Genomic DNA, 18,867 nt, shown 5'->3' with positions numbered 1-18,867 from the left:
GACCCATTCAAAACTCAAAATTTTTCGACTTGGCCCGCTCCTGGTCCGAGCCAAGAGGGTTACTGAAAGGGGTAATAGTCTTTCACATGTGTGAACACACTACTAGGGAAACAAGACTGATTATTCTTCTATATGCACTGTATTCAGAAGTTGGAAATATGAATCGCTAGCATTTGTTTCAATTTACTTAAACAAATTGGTTTTTGTTTGGTTTTTGTTTTTGTTTTTATTGTAATTCACCACTATGTGAAATTCGCAGATTTCTAATTTGCATACTCTCTACACTTCCTAACATAATTTGTATTCTTCATTTGATCCCCTGGGGTTGACCAATCAGAGCTAAAATTTATCAGATGGAGAAAAATGACTAAAGATCATTTCTATTGATATGTGGAAAACACATCCAGAAAGCATCTAAACTCTTTGTGATTTTCATACGATGGTATCCGCAGCAAGTGCCTTGATGCTATTAATAATGAAAAACACAAGTAGATACACAGTATTATTGCTGCCATTGGTACTGTTATTAATTTTATCATTATCATCACGATCATCATCATTATTATCATTATTGTGACTGTTAAAAGTAGTAGTAGAAGTAGTTGTCATAATATGTAGTATAAGTACTGTAGTAGCATACCTCAGTAGAAAATTTCCCCGTCTTCATCTTCACTCTATCTTACGAAGGTATATAAATCCTCACACCAGGGTTGGTTTTTTCCCCTCTCATATTCAGCAACTCTTTCTACGTCTTGTTTGTGTGTAAGTATGTAGGTTCCTTTCTCAATGTTGATCTGGAAATTAGGTATCTAAGACCTCTTTATCTGTGAATTTAGCATTTTAGCAATACTGTATATTGGTATGTAAAGAAGTCTGAAATATTTTTGTCATCCATGTTGCCTTTCATTTTGTCATTGTTTCTGTACTTCCTTGGCCAAGGAATACCCAAGCGAGATGATTTTGTAATTTGTGCAAAGCTAGTCACGGCAAAATGGTATCTCACATAGATTTGCAAAGAGGGAACTGGGGCATGGTGTATTTATAGATAGTAATACACTGTAGTTCACACTATAAATCTCCTTACTTTCTAGCCAAGGGCTATTAAGATGAAATGATATGCAAATTAACGATATGGTTTAACTGTGTGATCTGAATGGGAGATTTGGATTCAAGCTGTTCTCTTGACACTCCTTCAAATCGACCATTCCTGCTCACGTTATTCACACTATGTTTCACTTGAGAGGAACCACCTGTTGTTGTTGCTGTGGACAGGTTTATGAGTGATATACAGTACTCTCCCATTATAATGAACACTGTTATAACAAATTTTTGGATACAGCAAAGTAAAATTCAGGGCCCCCAAATAATCTGGCATGTGTGTGTGTGTGCGTGAGCGTGCACACAAGCGTGATGCATTGCCGTAAGCGTGACGTGAACCCATCCTTTCCTCGAAACACCTGGACTACCTTTCTAAGTGGCCACTGTCCCCTCGGAACGTTGTCATCTGCCAGAAGGACTAAGTCCCTTATGGCCAAATTCCTTCGTGGAGTCAGCCGAATTTGTATATGGAGTAAGCCATTTTTGTCTTTCTTGTAGCAAAGGCAAGTACATGTACTCTGCTTGCCGTCTCCGCCAGAAGACCGACGCCTAGTACTGAACTTGTTTTCACCTGCGCCTCCCGTAACAATCACCCGTGTCAAACTTGCTAGGCGAAAGACTAGGACTCTGTCTCATCAACAACAAGTGATTGAGAGTCATGGGTTCATTGTCCTGCGGATCCATACTAAATTGAGTGAGGGGGTGTGAATTCAGAATGCCTTCGACTTCTACCACCACAGTAGATAAGACTTCGCCAGACATTGTCTGTTGCCCGAGGAGGTTGCCGAGAATCTTTCGAATCGACCTCACCATTCTCTCCCACACCCCACCCGTGTCACTTGCCATTGGGGGTATTGAGTGTCCAGTTTATTCCTTGATCGAGAAGGTAGTTGTTAACCGTAGACTGATTGAGTGACTCTAGGCTCTCTCGCAACTCTCGCTCTGCGCCGCTTAAATTTGTCACGTTATAATTCGCAATTTTCTCTGGCTTGCCCCTCCTGGCAATCAATCGTCGTATGGCATTTATGAAAGAGTCTGTGTCAAGTCACAGGGCAGCCTCAATATGAACAGCTCTGTGTTTATGCACGTAAACAAACAGCCATACCTTTTCTCCCTGCTACAGCCTTGTTTTACCAGAATTGACCCGAAATAGTCAACGCCGACATATGCAAAGGGAGTCTTGTCTGGTGTGACTCTGTGCGATGGAAGCTCTGCCGTCATTTGTTCCATCTTCGATGCGTTTCTTCTTCTGCACCTAAGACATTTCCCTACTAAAATGTACCTTCTTCACTGCTACACCTCCTTTCATCACCCAGTACCTGGATCTTAGGAAAGACCATGCCATTCCTGCCCTGGAATGTCCTACCAAATGATGGTGGTGCAAAATGAGGAGTCTTGTGACGTGATGTTCATGAGGCATGATGATTAGGTGTTTCGCATAATAATCTAGCGGAGCATTGCCGAGCTTGCCTCCGATTTGAACAATACCATCTCCTGTGACTGGATTGACCTTTTTCAAAGCACAGCCCTTTAACTCTTTACTGTCCAGAAAATCACCGAACGTACCTCTTTGCACGACTTTTGGTAATGTCTTTCTCAGATTGTATGCACTCTTCTGCTGACTATGAAGACATCAGCTTTCCAGTCTGTTCGCCCTTAGCTTTGGCAAGAAGCCACCTCTTGAAGCGGAGAAGCCACACCACAACCCGCTTCAATTTATTCCACGAAGAATATCTTCTGAGGAGATCTTGCATGTTACCTCTCAGTAAAGTAGCAAACACGCTGATTTCTTTCTGCACTTGAAGGTCATTTTGTGCAAGCTGTAGCACTTCTGGAGGTGCGGTCCAGAATTTATCTTCCTTCATGAGAAATTCAGGTCCAGTGATCCAAGGTTGATTGTTGAGAAGCTCTGATGCTTTCAGACCTCGAGATCCGTCATCTGCCAGACTCGATTTCGTATCAACGTGCCTCCATTGCTTAGGTGTCAATGCATGGTAGATCTGAGCAACTCTGTTAGCAACGAATGTTTTGAATCGTCTACTTTCATTCTGTATATACTGGAGCACTGCTGTAGAATCTGTCCAGAACATGGTCTCATCAATTTTGATGTCAAGTTCGCCTTTGATACACTGGTCCATGGTCACAGCTAGGACTGCCGCCATCAGTTCCAGTCTCGGGATTGAAACCGCCTGCATGGGTGCTAATCTAGCCCTCCCCAAGACAAACGCACAATTTTGTGTTCCCAATATTTTGACCAAACATATTGATGGCAAGCTTGGGAGACTCTTCCATAAATGCAGTCATGATTTCAAAGTTGGGAACATCCCCCCTGCACATTATTGGGTGTGCCCTCTTTGTCCACTCTGCTTGAAGATGTAACGGAAGCAACTGCTGGATACTCAGAAGGTTATCTGAGCTTTTATGTCCGCCCCATACCCCCTTTGAGACAACACCATGTGACATCGTTTCATGTCTCATGCCAAATCCCACAGTGCATTGCTGTCATTAGGCCTGATTTGTTGGCGAGACAGCACCTTTTTCATGTGGGCGTGGCTCACTTGGTATGGCTGCCCAAACTGATCTGTTAAGTATTTCCCAAGCCCTTTGGTAGCCTACCTTACCCAAGAAAGTGCAGTTTTCAATACTCTCCTTGGCCTTCCTCTACAGTACCGAATCAAATACATGTATGTCAACTTGACTCTCTCATCACACATTTAGATGCTACAGTAGTTTCAAACTGATTGATAAATCCCCAGTACTCCTGTGGATTACCGTCAAACACTGCTATTTCTGGCTTAGGCATGTTTAAAGCCAAATCAATTGCCTGGAACATTTGATTTATGGGAGCAATCCCGGCCCCAGTCATGATTCCTCTTGCCTGTCTGGCAGCAATGACTCGGGCTGTTTTCAACCGACTTTGATGTCTCCTGACGTAACCAGTCACTGTTCTGTAAAGTCAAGTCTCCCCACTTGGATCAATACCACATGGTGTTTCTCCCAAACATCAGGAAGAAAGGGTCCACTCCAGTTGCTGAATGAAGGCTGTTATTGTAGGCAAATATAGGCAAGATACAGGGTCCATTTCCGCTTCTGGGCTTCAGGCAGGGTGGCCAACATGTTATGCAAAGTTCTATTGAAACGTTCACACTGTCCGTTTCCAGCCGGATGGTACAGGACAGTGTGATTCTTCTGAACTCCGTACAGCTCACAGAGTTCCTGCACTACCTGGGCCTCGAAGCATCTTCCCTGATCGGAGTGCAATCGGTAAGGACATCCGTAGGCGAGAAAAACATGTGCCACCAGAGCCCTTGCAATCGTCACCGCACATTGGTCCTTGGTTGGTATTGCCCAGGTATGCTTTGTGAAAACATCTGTTACAAGTACATTTTCATAGCCATCATGAGAACGCTCAAAGATGGTAAAGTCAACTGTCAAAACCTCCATTGGTGCACAAGAATGGAAAAAGGAACCTGTGGCCTCCTTGTTGGTGGCTTGCTCAAAGTACACCTCTTGCATTTGCAGCACCACTCTTTCACATCATGCTCCATCTTGGGCTAGAAAACTCTGTCTGCCAACATGTGATATGTCCTCTTGGAACCAAAATGTCCTGCCGAATCATGGTAGCGATGAAGGGCCTCATCTTGTAGGGTCGCAGGGAGGAGTATCTGATGATACAACTGTCCATCCTTGGGCGACTTAACCTTTCTGATAAGGACATCATTTTGCATTAAAAGTGGGGGTCATCTTGGGGGATATTGGGTGGTGTGGGTGTGTGTGTGTGCGGTGAGCTGGATGATGACTGGATGTGTGAGGGGGTGCTGGGTGTGTGGTTGCGCCCTTCTGGATTAATGGTGCGGGGTTCTTATGGCTATCCAGTGGGTATAAGGGGCAAACACGAAGCACCATAATGGATGACCGAGTGGGAGACGGATCTGCATAAAGTTATAGGAGAGGTGCCCCAATAAAATTGACTGAGGCTGTCTGTAGTTCAGTGTCAACATATTGTGATCCATCACACTACTATGAGACATGTCGTATTTGAATTGTACTGAGTCCACGTGAGGTGCGTCATCGTCACTCTCTTCCGAGTATCTGCAGCTCCACCTCGGCAGCCTCAATGTCGTCAGCCTCCATCGCTGCTATCTTTTGCTGAAGTTTAAGCTCCTGTTCCCTCAGCTGGTGAGCTCACTGAAGCTGCTCTCTTTTCAGACATACTACAGCTGCCTTGGCCCTAGCTTCCCTCAGCCTTGCCGACGATGAACTGGAGTTCGACCTCTTCAACAACCTGATGCTCGATGACATTGATAAGCGTAACGATGTTTCAGATGAATGGACTGATGCCCTGTTGTCATCCTTGTCAGCACTTCGATGTCCCGCCACCTTATCCAGCCAGCCTTGTAACCTAGTGTTGAACTCTTCTCTGTTGTTGACGCTGGCACTGATCTTTGCTTCTGCGGTTTCTGCTTCAGCTCCAGACAGTGTGCCATGATATTGGCAGTACTCTCCTTCATACTGCGCAAATACCCCTATCAGCTTCTGGTACTTCTCATTCACCGCAGATTTATTTCCAAAGTCATCCATCAACACTTCGAGCTCCTTGTATAGCCTCGACAGCCATCTCTGATGTGCTGACCATGACTGTTTTAGCGATTGAGTTGCCGCATCATCCATCTCGTAGTCGTGAAGTTATTCTATGTAGCGTTATCTTGCACCCAAATGAGCCTTCTACGCAGAAGTGGTTAAGGTTCAGTCCAAACGCACGTGTGCACCAAATAGACTCCACTCGACGAGCCCAATGATGATCACAGTCACCAATTCTTTTTTTTTCTTTCTTTCTTTTTTTTTTTTTTTTACTATTCGTTACTAATAGCATCTTTCTTGGCGTTCTTCTTTAGCAGCGTCGAGCTGGCATGTGTGTGTGTGCGTGAGCGTGCACACAAGCGTAATGCATTCTCGTTAGCGTGACTTGAGCGTGGTTCACGACTGCTTTCCGAATTCATCCTTGACTTCACAGACTTTTTCACTACATTTGTCTGCTGGGTTGCAAGTGGTCCTTGCCTCACAAAGAATGATGTGCCAACTCCTGGGCCCCATTTCATAAAAGATGTTAGGAGAGCAACTCTTGCTGTAATGAAAACTTCCAATAGCAACAGCCAATCAGGAACCGGGATTCTTGTCGTTACTATGACAATTGTCATTCCAGCAAGAGTTGCTATCATATCAATTTTTTTTTTATGAGATGGGGCCCTGGTGTGGCACACTGTTACACTTCTCCTCAGACGGATTATATAATGGACTTAGGGGGTGCCATACCTATTTAAACATGGTACCTTACTTGAGAGTGACCAAGGGGTGGGACCCCTATTGATAACCGAGTTGGATGGGAATTATACTTCCTGCCGCTACAGCATTCGTGACTCATTCAGCCAGTCTGTGTTCAATATTTGAAGTAGTTGTACACTTCTCACAGAAGTGCACATATTTGTGCTATGTTTGGAAAATTTCATTCACAAATATATTACATGTAGTATACAGAGTGGAAATGAGGAAGACATGATTTTACAGGGATACAGTTTTTCCCATCAACAGAGGCATGTGTGCGTGCTCCAAGTCTTCTTCCCTAAACCTGTTCAGTATGATTTCCTTGAAAGAGTCTCTTCAAAATCTCTGCATAGTGTCTGTGTGGGCGTGATAGCAATGGAGGCAAGAGCTAAAGGAGGCCATCCTTGTCAACATAAGTATGTTCTAATTCTGATTAATGGAGGCAAATATTTAATACCACCTTGAGTGGATTGATCAGGTACATGTCTCTTAAAAGCTTTGAGTTAACAGTGGCTTGCCTTGGATATAGCAACCCCAAAGCAAAGGTTACTATGTTATTTCTTATTTATTTTATCTGATTGATATTGTGCTTGTTTCTGTGAATGTGCTATTGATATGTATGTGAAGTATGCTCCTCTACATGGAAGATTAGAGATGTTTGCTGAAACTGAACATTTATACCTCAGTGAAAATGCATACATAGACTGACAGGTGTATATAGTTCTTTCGGATATTTGCAGTGTACAGTATTCACAGTGTTGTTGCTTGCCTTATAGCTTCTGTCCTGAATTTTAGAAGAAATCCTTACCTCTCAGTTGATACAAAGCTCTATGTTTTTAGTTTTTTTACATTTAGATTTGAGTATCATTTGTACTGTAAGACTCCGAAGAGAAACTGCTGTATGCAGTCGAGAATACTGTATATTATGTAAAGTAGTCTGCCATAGATGTATTCTAAATTTTTATGGTTGCTATATGACAATGAGAGAAGTGTAGTGTTAGTTGCATAACACACTGTTTTGATCTATTTCTTTTTTCTGTCTATGAGAGTATGTGTAGTACGAAGACTTGCCCAGAAATATGAACAGTGTATTCCCTTTGCTCAGACTATCATGGGTTTGTTTTGTTTTGTATTGTTCTCCACTTGGCGTAAATACCTCAAAACACACAGTATCGTCGTTTAGTAACAAGAGGTTACCTTCTGTATAAGACTATGACATTGGTCAGTTATAATATGAATTCAGTCACAATATGTGTATTGGCATAGAGGGCATTATCATTGTTTTTTACATTCTTTGATTTTTGTGTTCGCAGCCTTGACTGTGTGTCTTACTTAGCCTCTGTTTTTATAATATCTTGCAATCATGTACGTTTTTCTCATACATCTCAATAATGACCCCCGTGTAATAGAATGCCCTCATGGCCCATAGGACTATCGTAGTGAATGCATTGTAATGAATGCATTGTAACTTGCTGGTAACTTGATGTTTTCTTGGAGAATGTGATCATATCGGCTCCTGTCTTTGTATAAAGTGCAATCACGTACTCTTTTTCACATAGAAAGCAGTCAGGTTTCCCCTTCTTCTACAATGCCCTAATTGATGGCCCACACATGAAAGTGTGTCATTATTGATCCTTCTGTCATAAAGGATGCAGTGAAAAATGATTTCTATCCCATTTCTTAAGAGTGTAATCATGGACCTTGAGGGTTTTCTCTGTTACATTATAGGCCTAATCATGAACCCAGTCGCATAGGTTACAATCACTGACTATGTCATACAGTCATCGACTACGTCATTTAGAATGCAATTATGTACCATGTCTTCATAGAAAACTCTCATATTCCCTGTCTTTTGTAATGCATTCATTGCTCTATATGGAAGACACGTTGCCTCACAGAGTATGTCATTGAATATATTGTCGTATGTGGTCATGTCAGTGTCTTCTGTTTTTGGGGTTTTTTTATCACATGTAAATGAAGGTTTAATGATAATTTATTCCAAGTGTGAAAGTTGTGTCTATCTCTGTATGCAGCGTGGATGCTTAGCAAATATATTCATATACACTGTAACAGTAATATATATATATATATATATATATATATATATATATATATATATATATATATATATATATGTATATATATGTATGTATATATATATATATATATATATATATATATATATATATATATATATATATATATATATATATATATATGTATTTACCTAGTTGGCACCTTAGGGAGACATATTGGGGGGAAGTGTCTTCATTAGGGAGACAACTGGTCATTAAGGAGACAATTTTCGTGTCTCCATTGCGTAAATTGCCATTGAACATGTATTTTAAAATTTGCATATAAAACAAATGGAAATGTCTTCCAAATGACCCATCTAGGAGTATATATATATATGTATATATATATGTATATATATATATATATATATATATATATATATATATATATATATTTATATTACTTATCTTTTTTTCAAAGTGTTTGTATCTAGTGTAACAAGTGTACCTCATTAGAGCTAGAGTAGTCTTATTTGCCGGCGTTGACAAGTGTCGTGTGATAAAACTTTTCTAACATCTTTTCAGCACATGGAGTAGGCCTATTGTTTACGTGTCTATACGGCGTACACGTATTACGTAAAAATGACACTGATACACACCTTACCATCATAAATCATAGTCTCCCTTTAAAGTTCGAAAATCGCATTTTTAATGATATATTGAATGTCTGAAGGAAGTCACGAAAATGAGCGGCAATGTCGCGTAATCGATGTAAGGAGTTTTGCTCTGTTGAAAAAAAAAAATGTCTTAAACATAACTGTAACACTGGTATACTACATGCAGGTCTAAAGGAGATATGAAAGTAGTTGTATATGCTACGTATGCTAAACTTAAAGATAATCACAGATATTAATGATAAAGACAAGGAAGATTAAGAATTCAGATTAATTATTTTCTTTATTGTATCGTGTAGAATTTATGTTACTACTTGCACATGACATTCTTTTGATTTTTAGAAATACATGTATCTTTATTTGCAAAGAAGATGATTAAATGCTCTGAAAATGGAATGTAGATTTTGGAATGTATGTGTATATATTTATGTATGTCTGTATGTGTGTTTATATGTGTATGTGTGTGTGGGGGGATGTGTGTATGTGTTTGTTTAGTAGACTGTAGAGAAAAAAGGAAAAAGTTAAAATGGGTATTTTCTCTCTCACTGCTGGATATCCAGTTTATGTCACGTATGTAAATATTCATCAAAATGAATACATATGACATTCGTATTTCAAAAAATAGGACACTTTGGAGCATACAGCGGACTATGTGTAACAACGCAATCATGACATAACATAATAAAAAACATTACCTGAGCAAACACCACTCTTCCTGAAACGCTTGAAAATCACGTTTATTTCGTGTAATCAATTTGTCATTGTTTATGATGCTCCTTCATGGTATCCTTTAATGACTGAACACGTGCTATTTTCCTTAATTTGCAACCAAAGATGTCCTTTCTTATTACATGCACAATGCCGGATTATTTACGCCAGTATAAAAAATAATGTGTTTTCCGTCTCGAATGATAAATGTTCGTCCTCTCACGATTGCAGTCCTTATTGCATCAACGTATCGCACTCCGTTTAGATATTGGTTAACCCTTTTGTTCCACATTTCCACTTGGTAATGATAACAAATAAACGAATTAATTGATAAGTATTATTTTTGTTTGTTGCTGTTGCTATTTTTGTTGTGTTTTTGTTTTTGCTCTTATCAGACCTAGAAAGTAGTGTTTGCCTTGTTCGGAGCGTCGATCCCGAACATATACAAACATTGCGTCTAACGGAGGCTCAGAATTAAAAATCTCACTCCGATGAAAGGTTGATAATAAACATAATTAATCCAAAAAAAAAAAATCATCAGATGACCCTTACTTAATGGTAATAAAGGAGAACTTCATAAATATGTGGATTCGAATAAGAAGAAACGGACAAAATAAACTTGTGCGTCTCTGCCAGTGAATATTTTAGTTAATGCTATGTTCCAAGTCATATTACAAACCTCCATCAATGTCAATGATATCATTCGTTCAAAACCTCTGTAAGCAGTTGGACAACAGCGCCATCACAATAGAAATGCCATAAAGGTGGTTATTTTCTCGTAAGTAAGACTGTGTGCGCTTTAGAAGGGTAACACGTACATACCGTTTTTATCTTTCATGTAAATAGGCTTGTAATGGCTCGACTAAACATGTATTACCATTAATATTTTCATGAACGATAGCGGAATACACCTGCATGGACACGGTGATGGAGCGACACTTCGATTGTGAGCAACGGCGTAAATCCGTACTGAGGAGTGGGGGGGGGATGGGCACCATCACCACGATTACAAGCCCATAACTGGACCGGGGGGGGGGGGGGGGGGGGGGAGAAGCTTGGTGCCCCCCCCCCCCCCCCCACACACACACACACACACTTTACAGGGACCGGATGTCCCACTCTTTTGCTTGAATATATCAATATAAAGTGGGAGGAAAGTGGCAGCAAAAATATGAAGACTTTTTGTTCTTGTTGCTTTTTTTTTTTTTTTTTTTGCTTGTCAGATGACTTTCGGCGGAAAATCAGACCTTAAAAGTATGAAGACATTTTTTTGTTTTTTAAATATCTGTGAGAGGGAGCGGAGCGACCGAACGGGGGGAGGGTGTGTAGGGGGGTATCCCTCTCCCACGCGAGGAAGATTTTACATTTTCAGACCTGAAATTCAGCGATCTGGTGCACACTTTTGGTGAAAATTTTATTTTCTTTTCTTAAAAGAAAAATAAGAAAATGAAATATTCACAATAAATTATTGAAAGACTAAATCGTGGTATTTCAGCTCTTGCTCCGCCTGTGCGACATCACTGTGAAGGTCTACTAAAATTAGGGCCTATCACCGGCGTAGACAGGATTTGACCTATAGGAGGAGCGGTTATGTGTGGGAGCGAAGCAAACGGGGGGGGGGGGGGTATAAATCTTTTTGTATTAAAAATTTTGACATTTTACAGTCCATAAACTGCCGTTTGTAGCTATATTTTCGCTTTGGAAATTAAGGGGGGCACACCGGGTGCAACTGCTGTCAATCACTGGCAGCAACATCAGGAAAATGACCGCTATTTGATAGCGATTAAATGCGAGCGAGCTTGAAATTTTTGACATTCTACAGTCTAAAAACTACCGTTTGTCGCTATACTTTTTCGCTTTGGAAATTAAGGTGGGCCGCGCCGGGCGCAACTGCTGTCAAACACTGGCAGCAACATCAGGAGAATGGCATAGCGGTCAAATGCGAGCGAGCGGAGCGAGGGAGCTTGAAAGTTTTGACATTTTACAGTCCAAAGACTGCCGTTTGTGGCTGTATTTTTTCGCTTTGGAAATTAAGGGGGACACACCGGGCTAAACTGCCGGCAATTACTGGCAGCAACATCAGGAGAATAGCATAACGAATGAATGCGAGCGAGCGAAGCGAGTGAGCTTGAAAATTTTGATATTTTACAGTCCCCCAAACTGTCCTTTGTTGCTGTATTTTTTCGTTTGGGAAATAAAGGGGGCGCACCGGGCGAAAACTGCTGGCAATTACTGGCAGCAACATCAGGAGAATGGCATAATGATTAAATGCGAGCGAGCGAAGCGAGCGAGCTTCAAAATTTTCACATTTTACAGTCCAAAAACTACCGTTCGTAGTTATATTTTTCGCTTTGGAAATTAAGGGGGACCGCACCGGGCGCAACTGCTGTCAATCACTGGCAGCAACATCAGGAGAATGGCATAGCGATTCGCGAGCGAGCGGAGCGAGCGAGCTTGAAAATTCTGACATTTTAGAGTCTAAGAACTGTCGTTTGTAGCTATACTTTTTCGCTTTGAAAATTAAGGGGAGCCGCACCGGGCGCAACTGCTGGCAATCACTGGCAGCAACATCAGGAGAATGGCATAGCGGTTAAATGCGAGCGAGCGGAGCGAGCGAGCTTGAAAATTTTGACATTTTACAGTCCAAAGACTGCCGTTTGTGGCTGTATTATTTCTCTTTGGAAATAAAGGGGAGAGCACCGGGCGAAAACTGCTGGCAATTACTGGCAGCAACATCAGGAGAATGGCATAATGATTAAATGCGAGCGAGCGAAGCGAGCGAGCTTCAAAATTTTCACATTTTACAGTCCCAAAACTACCGTTCGTAGCTATATATTTCGCTTTGGAAATTAAGGGGGGGGGGGGGCGCGCCGGGCGCAACTGCTGTCAATCACTGGCAGCAACATCAGGAGAATGGCATAATGATTGAATGCGAGCGAGCTTCAAAATTTTCACATTTTACAGTCTAAAAACTGCCGTTTGTAGCTATACTTTTTCGCTTTGAAAATTAAGGGGAGCCGCACCGGCCGAAAACTGCTGTCAATCACTGGCAGCAACATCAGGAGAATGGCATAGCGGTTAAATGCGAGCGAGCGGAGTGAGCGAGCTTGAAAATTTTGACATTTTACAGTCCAAAGACTGCCGTTTGTGGCTGTATTATTTCTCTTTGGAAATAAAGGGGAGCGCACCGGGCGAAAACTGCTGGCAATTACTGGCAGCAACATCAGGAGAATGGCATAATGATTAAATGCGAGCGAGCGAAGCGAGCGAGCTTCAAACACATTGGTTTACAGTCCCAAAACTACCGTTCGTAGCTATATTTTTCGCTTTGGAAATTAAGGGGGGCACGCCGGGCGCAACTGCTGTCAATCACTGGCAGCAACATCAGGAGAATGGCATAATGTTTGAATGCGAGCGAGCTTCAAAATTTTCACATTTTACAGTCCAAAAACTGCCGTTCGTAGCTATATTTTTCGCTTTGGAAATTGAGGGGGGCGCACCGGCCGAAAACTGCTGTCAGTCACTGGCAGCAGCATCAGGAGAATGGCATAATGGTTGAATGCGAGCGAACGGAGCGAGCGAGCTTTAAAATTTTGATGTTTTACACTCCAAAAACTGCCGTTTGTAGCTATATTTTTCGCTTTTGTTTGTCCCACTTTTATGGGAGAGCCACCCCCCCCCCGATCGACGCCTCTGCATATGAGGGTGCTTTTGTTAAGTGAAAGATCTGCTGCACCCTCTTTGATGAATTAGGGATAAGAATGTCAAAAGTGTACAAAGTTTATCGAAAGGGGTCCTGTATAGCGGAGCTTTTGCATGCTTGTGATTGCAATACAACGATCTGGTGCATAGTTCTGGGGATATTTGGACAGTTTTCCATTAAGAAAGTTCGAGATTTGTCCTCATCTCGGGAATTGCATGGGGGATAAATGATTTGTCTGCCTAAACACTTCCAAAGGGGAGGGGAAATGCCCCTTTGCCCCCCCCCCCCCCCCCGAGATAGATTTGACGCCCCTGATCTTCCCTGGGAATGCCCATAGATGTATCCTGACTGAGTAATGAGTCACTGTCGTTTCTCAGGAATGATTCAGGAAATGGAGGGGGTTCAATTATGACGATATAGTTTTTATTGTTTGTTTGTTTGTTTGTTTGTTTGTTTGTTTGTTTGTTTGTTTTCGTACATATTTTGCAGATGGTTCCCAGTTACTCGCGTCATAGCATGTTTACATATAGGCCTATACTATTTGACGTTGTCAACGTCTGAGCCATACCTTACAGTGACTGTATGTCGATGTTATTTCTTCGCGAGCGAGCGAAGCGAGCGAGCGCTTGAGAAAATTATGTATACATTTTCCTACAAGATAGAATACTGTTCAGCTATGTTACCTGTCTGAAGGCCGGCGTACAAACGTCATGCAATATTTTTATTATGTCAAAATTGTTACAATTACATTTCTGCTTCCTCCATTTTTTCCTCAAAATTCAGGGGGGGATGATTGTACAGGCCATCCCCCCCTCCTCCATTTCAGGGGGGGATATATCCCCCCCATCCCCCCCGGGATTTACGCCCATGATTGTGAGTGTGTTATAGGTGAACTGGACAATATAACTCGCATTTGATTACTAATTTCCTCGTGCATGTTCGAAAGATTAATTTTGTTTTTATATGAAAGTTGAAAAGAGTGTCTGTCCTAAAACAAAAACATAAACAACACAAACAAAAAATCCCCCCAACAACAACAGCATCATCATCAGCAGCAGCAGCAGCAGCAACAACAACAACACAAAAAAATGAACAAAAACAAAGCGCATAATAATAATAATGATCTTCAAGAAGACAGGAAGAGCAAGACCGGTTAGTCATCACCATGTTTTCCACACGTCTGACCTATAGCTTGATGATTGATATTAGTCGTGACGAGGACCATCCCTTGATACTGCGACCTATCCTTGGTAGCACCAGGGAGGATTCGGGGAGGATTCACCTCCCTGGTACTAGACAGAACTATGGAGCTGAACTGTGTTGTATATACAGTGTACATGTAGCTCAATGATAGAATAGGACTCTTCCTAATGCATCACCTTAACCATTCAAAACATGACTTATTATAAGCCCTCGTAGATACGTGTATTCTTAGTTCTCCGTATTATACTTTCCTTTTTGTCCTTTTTCGATTCCGTCTCTTCCTCATTGTCTCCTTCGTCACTTTCTTCCTCTCCCTCCGCCCCATAATACCACTTACTTTCAGTTCAGTTCAGTTTGTCACTTTATTATGGGACCTACTTCAGCCAATGACTGTTCTTCAACTGGTCCGTGGAAATAAAAGGAAAACAAAATAAAACAAATACATAAATAAATGCAGGAACATCGCTTGATGGGCCTCTCCCGTTCTTCGATTTATTCTTCTTCTTGTTATGCTTCTCTCCTCCTCCTCCTCCTCTCTCCTCTCCTCATTCTGCTTGTTCTCTATTTTCCTCTTTCTTTGCGCCTCCTTTGTCTTATAATCTTTCTCACAATATTTTGTTAATCGTTTTCAGTGCTGATTTTAATAAACCCTGATATTTCGTCTCCATTCATCGTAATTGGACGTCTTCTTATACCAAGCAGACTGTGATGATACTTTTGAAGCACGCGCAAAACATCGAGTGACCCCTTCCCCCCATGCCCCGAATCCCAAGTTGATGACAATTTTCGCCTGGCTACGCCCTCCTCTGAGAATGTCGTTGCTGCCAATCGTCCCCTCATTATCTCGGCCCCTTCTCTCTCATCGGTCCACGCACATGCCTTAGTCATGTCGTCAACGATGTAGCCATATGTTTGGCTGGGGATGATACGAAAATCGGGGCTGTCGGCAGGGTCTGCGGAATTACTTTCATCTAATGATAAAGCAACCCCTATCGGCAGTGATACTGGATACGTGTTTTTTCCGCCCTGTATTATCATAAATTAATTAGGACAATGAGTGCTTCATTATGACAGTTTGCCACAGTAATTTTTACCTCCTTGCTAAGGATTTGTCGCAAGGGTGTTTTAAAGGCAATGTTAGCGAAATACAGGAGCATGATAATGTTTATCAATGCAAACTTTTTCTCCCTGGCACAAAATGAGGCCAAACTAACACTTGAATATAATTTTGATTTTTTAAAACGATTTATATCGCTATGCTGTTGCTGTTTCTGTCGACAGTTTCATTATATTTTATCATTACGGGTTTTTTTTTTACCATAAATATCAAAGTAGCTGAAGATAACACTGCTGTTTTTTTTTTTTTTAAATCAAATCCGATATAATTTTACACTGGTTGTAATGCAACCTAAAAATTTCTTATTTTTGCTATCATTGATTGCACAGACTGATGACGGACAATTTTCTCATCTTGAAGGGGAAATCCAGTCCAAAAATAAGTTAGTCTGATGAAAAGGAGTACAATCTTACGAGTTCAACGGTAAAAATTTGACCGAAAGCGGATGAAAAATAAGGACGTTATGAAATTTTGAAGTTTTGCTAATTACTGCAAAACAGTTCTTGTAAAGTGGATATGAATATGCAAATGAGTGAGCTGACTATGTCATAACCTCACAAATTTCGATTGATAGTGTGTGCAAAAATGACGACAATTCAATGTTTCTGTCATTGAAGTCTGAAACATGATGTTATTCCTGGTTGAATAACTTCAGAATAGTGATCAGTTAGATATATCAGGATTTGAGCCTCGGGCATAATTGCGTTTGAATGAAAAATGAAAAATTTAAAATTAAAAAAAAAAAATCAAAATTTATGTACGAACTATGTGGCAAATTGTGAGGGAATGACATGCTCATTTGCATATTCATATTGACCGTTCAAGAACTGTTTCCTAAAAAATTAGCGAAACTTCAAAATGTCATAACTTCCTTATTTTTCATCCGATTTCGATCAAAATTTTACCATTGAACTCGTAATAATTTATTCTTTCTTATTAAACTAACCTATATTTGGACTGGAGTTTCCCTTTAAGCATCGTTTCGTTACCAATCCTTTCGTTATTCAGTTTTGCAAATTCGTTTTTCGACGATTCTCTAATGTTTGGCAGGTTTGAAGTTGCTGTTTGATAACCTATGGCAAATCCTTCTTCATTAGACGGAGTTGACCTTACCCGATTATTACCTGAGGCCTCGCACTGCGGTTCTGGCTGCCAGACGAGCTGCGTTCTTATTTCACCCGGGAATGTTAATAGGAAAGTTGAGGAGCACCACGCCTATGCTGGCCTCAAATGCAATGTCAAACAAAGTCAAGAACTCAAGTGAGGAAATTAAAGATACTTGCCTTTCATACCTATTTTGGTATTCTCCTTAAACATTATCAAATCAATACCCATTCGAAAGTAACTTAAAAAAAAATGACTACGTCAAGATATTCAGCCAGTATAACATATAGATACATCGTTATATCGTCGAAAATCAAAGATATATATATATATATATATATATATATATATATATATATATATATATATATATATATATCATCCGTGGTTGACTACAGTTCTGAATGACAACAAAGGGAAAGACCTCTACAGACCTTTTCGCCTAAACTAATGTTAACATCAGTATATGTTTTTATTTGAATAATTTTTGATGTGTATAAGGATAAATTTGAGGAGCTGTGTTGTGGTTCAGTGGATAAGACCCTGGACTACCAATCACGAGGTCCCTGATTCGAGACCCTAGCTGCAGCGGTTGCACCCCTAGACATGCTAAGTAAGGCACTGTATTCTCGTTGCTATTATTCCCTCGGACATTGTCGGAGGGGATAAGCCGTCAGTCCCAGGCTCCCAGGGGCGCTTTATTTGCGAACACTTATTGCTTCCTATAGCGGCCACGAAAAGAATAATTTCCATTCCAAATTCAAATAGATCAGCATTCTATATACTTAAAAACTGTCACACGCACACGCACGATACTTTCATTAAAAAAAAAAAGAGATGGTAACATTTTCAGAAATTCATTTGTTTCACATCTTTTCCTTGTCAAGCGTCTATTATACTTTGCCCTCTTGTGTGTGATGTATAGGTTGTGTATACGGTTAAAACGTAAGGGCTGCAAAAATGTTTAAAATTGGCAAAATTAATCATCCTTTATGATTATCTTTATCTGACTGCACACACACACAAACAGACACACACTCACACATAATACACTGACACACACATCGTTATTCGTTCATTCATCTTTACATAATATGTGTAAATGCATATATACACGTTTATTTCTACAATAATTTAAAAATGAGGCGCAGGTGATCTTCTGGCATCCCGGGTGTTTTGGTTGATTTTGTGTTTGTTTGCTTGTTGTTGTTTTTTCGCTTGCCTCTACAGAGCGGAATTCAGCCACCAGTATATCCATTAGCGTTCAGAGGTGCTCAATATTGAACTGGTTCATTCAAGGACAAACAACACGAGAAAAACAGCACAGAAACACGCAGACCGGTTGAAAGTAAAACCAGGGAGGTGACTCCCCGGTAAAACACAGTCAATCGCCAAAGGCTTCAAGTATACAGAGCGTATAAAAAAAAGGTAATCCAACTTTGGATGGCTATCATTTCTTAATTGTCAGCTATGAAGAGCACGATGTTGGTTGTAAGGAGAGGGGAACTCTTCCTCTTTCCATTGATATCTAATTATGTTGACAATTGTCATGCATGACTGAGCACATGGACTTTAAAGACAACAATGACAAATTGCACTTTTTCCAAGTTTGCGTGTTAATGTGAAGGAACAATGCATGTCTGACTGCATGGATGAGATCTGCCACTGAAAGTTGCCAAGTAGGCCAGCTTGTACGAACACAGGTTTGTGTTAAGGTTTTGTGTTTAGGGTTTGTGTTTAGGTTTTCTCCTAACATTTTATGGTCCATAACCTTTAACATGGCCTTTTGTCCGATAACTTGGTCGCTCCCACAGAGGCCAACCCACACAATCCATTTTTCTCTGTTCAAATTCAACCCAGTGGCAAACCATGTCTTGAATATGAAGAGAGTAAAATGGATAATGGTTTCGCCATAATGGGAAG

General features: G+C 40.7%; 1 protein-coding gene across 1 annotated transcript; it reads right to left on the bottom strand.

The window, feature by feature from the left end:
* Positions 1-2,720: 2,720 nt before the first annotated feature.
* On the bottom strand, positions 2,721-3,293 carry LOC140233379 (uncharacterized). Its single transcript, XM_072313485.1, has one exon. The coding sequence runs from the start codon at positions 3,291-3,293 to the stop codon at positions 2,721-2,723; it is 573 nt and encodes a 190-aa protein (XP_072169586.1).
* Between the last annotated feature and the right edge of the window lie 15,574 nt (positions 3,294-18,867).

This window comes from Diadema setosum, chromosome 9 (genome assembly GCF_964275005.1).
Source record: "Diadema setosum chromosome 9, eeDiaSeto1, whole genome shotgun sequence".
Taxonomy (NCBI): Eukaryota; Metazoa; Echinodermata; class Echinoidea; order Diadematoida; family Diadematidae; genus Diadema; species Diadema setosum.
The sequence above is the reverse complement of the archived record's forward strand: the minus strand, read 5'-3'. Positions and strand labels throughout refer to the sequence as shown.